General features: G+C 36.2%; 1 protein-coding gene across 1 annotated transcript; it reads right to left on the reverse strand.

Annotated features, from left to right (window-relative positions):
* Window positions 1-842: 842 nt before the first annotated feature.
* Window positions 843-1881, reverse strand: LOC131874372 (probable leucine-rich repeat receptor-like protein kinase At1g35710). Its single transcript, XM_059217714.1, has 2 exons — window positions 1319-1881; window positions 843-1230 (listed from the first exon to the last, which is right to left on the reverse strand). The coding sequence occupies exons 1-2, from the start codon at window positions 1879-1881 to the stop codon at window positions 843-845; spliced, it is 951 nt and encodes a 316-aa protein (XP_059073697.1).
* Window positions 1882-3676: the final 1795 nt, after the last annotated feature.

Raw genomic sequence — 3676 nt, forward strand, 5'->3', positions numbered from 1 at the left:
TGACTAAACATCAAACATCTCAGTCGAGGTCAAAAAATGTTGATGTTCGCAGTCGTTATGTTCGCCATATGGTTGAAGAAGGCAAGTTTCATGTAGATAAGATTCATACCGATCTGAATCCAGCTGATGTACTCACTAAAGTAGTTAAGTGGGAGAAGTTCGATTTCTGCAGAGCTTCTCTCGACCTTTCCAATAACTGATAGATTATCTTCTTTCTGCCAAGAAGATAATCTAAACTCCCTAGACTCACTCAAATTAGGAAATCTTCATAGTCGGCTGACCTTAAATTCAACCAGGACGATACCGATTGTCCCAAATTATCCTTTTTATCAAAGTGACATGTTCATACAAACTGCGGCATCCCTCGACAACATACTATCAACAATATCTTCCAGTCTATTTGGAAATCTGACGTCTCCCGCTTTTACAAGTCACCAGGTAATGGAGCCTTGGAGATGGTTTTCTGACAAACTTAAATTCCTCAAGGCAGACAAATTTCCTAAGGAATTAGGAATGGTGCCGGATAACATATTTTTATCGAGGTAAAGATACTGTAGGTCCGTGAGCATGCCCAATTCAGGAGGAATGGGACCTTGGAGATGGTTTGCACTTAAATAGAGTATTGTGAGACGGGAACAATTTCCAAGGGGGTTTGGTATGTTTCCACTAAGCTGATTTCCCCTTAAACTGAGAATTTGCAAATTAGAGAGCTTGGTACCAATTTCCAATGGAATATGTCCAATAAGCTGGTTTCCATATAAACTTAATCCACTCAATTTTGAAAGATTTGTTAAAGAGGAGGGAATGGTTCCTTCTAAGTTATTTGAATAAAGGTACAGAAACTAGAGTTGAGTGAGCATGCCCAATTCAGGGGGAATGTGACCATGAAGACTGTTCTTTCCCAATAGTAAATCAGTCAAACCAGACAGATTTCCTAAAGACTTGGGAATGGTTCCTTCTAAGTTATTTGAATAAAGGGAGAGAACCTGGAGTTGAGTGAGCATGCCCAATTCAGGGGGAATGTGACCATGAAGACTGTTCTTTCCCAATAGTAAATCAGTCAAACCAGACAGATTTCCTAAAGACCTGGGAATGGTTCCTTCTAAGTTATTTGAATAAAGGGAGAGAACCTGGAGTTGAGTGAGCATGCCCAATTCAGGGGGAATGTGACCATGAAGACTGTTCTTTCCCAATTGTAAATCAGTCAAACCAGACAGATTTCCTAAAGATCTTCATTCCCAATTGTAAATCAGTCAAACCAGACAGATTTCCTAAAGATCTGGGAATAGTTCCTTCTAAGTTATTTGAATCAAGGTACAGAACCTGGAGTTGAGTGAGCATGCCCAATTCAGAGGGGATGTGACCATGAAGACTGTTCTTTCCCAATTGTAAATTGGTCAAACCAGACAGATTTCCTAAAGATTTGGGAATGGTTCCTTCTAAGTTATTAGTATGAATGTAGAGAGATTGGAGTTGAATGAGCATGCCCAATTCAGAGGGAATGGTGCCTGTGAGATTGTTTCCTCCCAAATGAAGGATCTTCAAACTTGTAAGGTGACTCAGCTCGGGCGGAATGCTGCAATGCAGTTGGTTATAGGAGAGTCTTAGGTCATACAAGCTACGGCATTCAGATAGAGAGGGCGGAAAGCTACCATGCAGTTGGTTATAGGAGAGAGAAAAGCGAAACAAACTTCGGCAAGCAGAGAGAGCGGTAGGAATGGTTCCTTGTAATTGATTGTGGCTAAGCTGCAGTATCTGCAGACGAGGCAGCTGACTGAGCTGAGGTGGAATGGTAGCAGTGAGGGCATTGTAGGAGAGATCGATCGATCGAAGAGAGGAGAGATTTTCGAGTACAGGAGAGATGGTGCCGTATAAATTCATTTGGGACAAGTTGAGGGCGAGGAGAGAGTGAGAAGAGGGATCACAAGTAAGGCCGGTTCAATTATAGAGTGGGTGAAGGGGAGTCCAGCTGGGCAGCAGAATGTTGTTATTGTTAGTAATGGCTGCTTTGAATTGCAAGAGCAATTGTTGATTATTCAGAGATTGAGTAACAACGGACATTGAAAAGATGGAAAGCAGGAAAGGGAAGAGCAAAAGAGGAGCCATGGCAGAGCAAAACAAGGGTAGAGAGAAGCATACAAGGCGATAAACTAGAATGACTGCCGACGGAGGAATAAATAGTTTTAATGCTTTGAGATGGATATTGGTGGCATTGACGCCCTCAAAGCGTTTAATATGCATGGTGAGATCTGTAATATGTATGTGTTACTATTGTTTTAATAGTAGAATGTGGAACTATAAGAAATGGAATATTGAATATTAAATATTAAAATACCTGATTTCCGCAAATTGTTACAATTCTGTTAAAATTGAATATTAAAATACCCGATTTCCGCAAATTGATTGACTGTGTAGCAAATAACAAATAAAACATATAGTTATTTTAGCCCTACCTCTATCTTAGAGGAGAGGGAGTGGGGGCAAATCATAGTAGATGATCGTAGCAAACCAGAGTTATTTTTTCAGTGAAGAGGTAAATAAATTATTGCTAATTTATTGTTGCATGTAAAAAAAACTGTGAAAGAATGTTTTTCACTTGTTTATGATGTAATGTTTAATTAAGTGAAAGAAAAATAATTTAATTTTTAAAAATATATTAATCATATAAAATTATATTGTATTAAAGAATAAAATTTTATCATATGATAATTTTTTAAATTTTAAGTTATATTATGTATAAATAAATAATTATTTTGTTAAAATATGATAATAAATAAATGTACTGAATTTATGCCATATCCTCCTATGTATGCCATTCAAATCAAATCTAAACTGGTAAAATGCGCTGTGTGAATGTGGCCTACTTAATTACGTTGTGTCTCTCGTTGATGTTAACATCATCATTTTTAATCTGAAATTTTCTTCTTTCCAAATTTTTAAAAATTGTTTACTTTCACTCCGTTTAGTGCAGAAAATTTTTGACACGAAATTTGTGCAACTGTAAAAATGTTTGACCAGAATTAAAAAAGGACAGTCAAATCAAATCTCTTCTTATTCCAAAACGGAGAAAAATACGCGCTGTCAATGTTTATATGCTTGATTTTGAGAGTCGGGTAATTTTCAATGTCAACACCAGCATTCTAATCTCAAATTTTTTTCGTTTCAAATTTCAAAAAGGCCATTCCGTAAGGTGCAGGAAATTTGAAGGCAATCGTGTTCCAAATTTCTAAAACATGATTCATGGCCATCAGACTGTAGTGCGAATAAAAAGCATGTTGTCTTGTTGTGTTGGAAAAGGAGGTGAGCGTGTTAGACGCTCCAAAAGTAGTGCGCATAAAAAGCAGAATATAGCCCATTAATGCATAGGATGTGATATACATAGCATCAGGCCTGGAATTTGACAGGCAAAATGGCCGTTTTTTCACTTTTGAGTCGTATTTGACAGCTTAAAAAATTAGTAGAATGTATGTATTGACATGCTATTTTTTTCTAAAATCGTATAGATGACACTTCAAATTATAAATAAACCGTAAAAAATATAATAGGTAATATATATATTAGTTTAGAATGTTTATTATAAAAATATAAATTTATTTAGAATATTTTGAAATGGAAGGATATAGTTGTTTCTAATTTTATAATATTTTAATATGATTTTTTAGAATAGTTTTATTTT

The sequence above is a fragment of the Cryptomeria japonica genome, chromosome 3 (assembly GCF_030272615.1).
Source record: "Cryptomeria japonica chromosome 3, Sugi_1.0, whole genome shotgun sequence".
Taxonomy (NCBI): Eukaryota; Viridiplantae; Streptophyta; class Pinopsida; order Cupressales; family Cupressaceae; genus Cryptomeria; species Cryptomeria japonica.

Coding starts and splice junctions, on each gene's coding strand:
- LOC131874372 (XM_059217714.1), bottom strand. CDS start 1,881: ATGAATTTATACGGCACCATCTCTCCTGTACTCGAAAATCTCTCCTCT. Junction 1,231..1,318: donor CTCACTCAACTCCAGGTTCT/GTACCTTGATTC, acceptor TTGGGAATGAAG/ATCTTTAGGAAATCTGTCTG.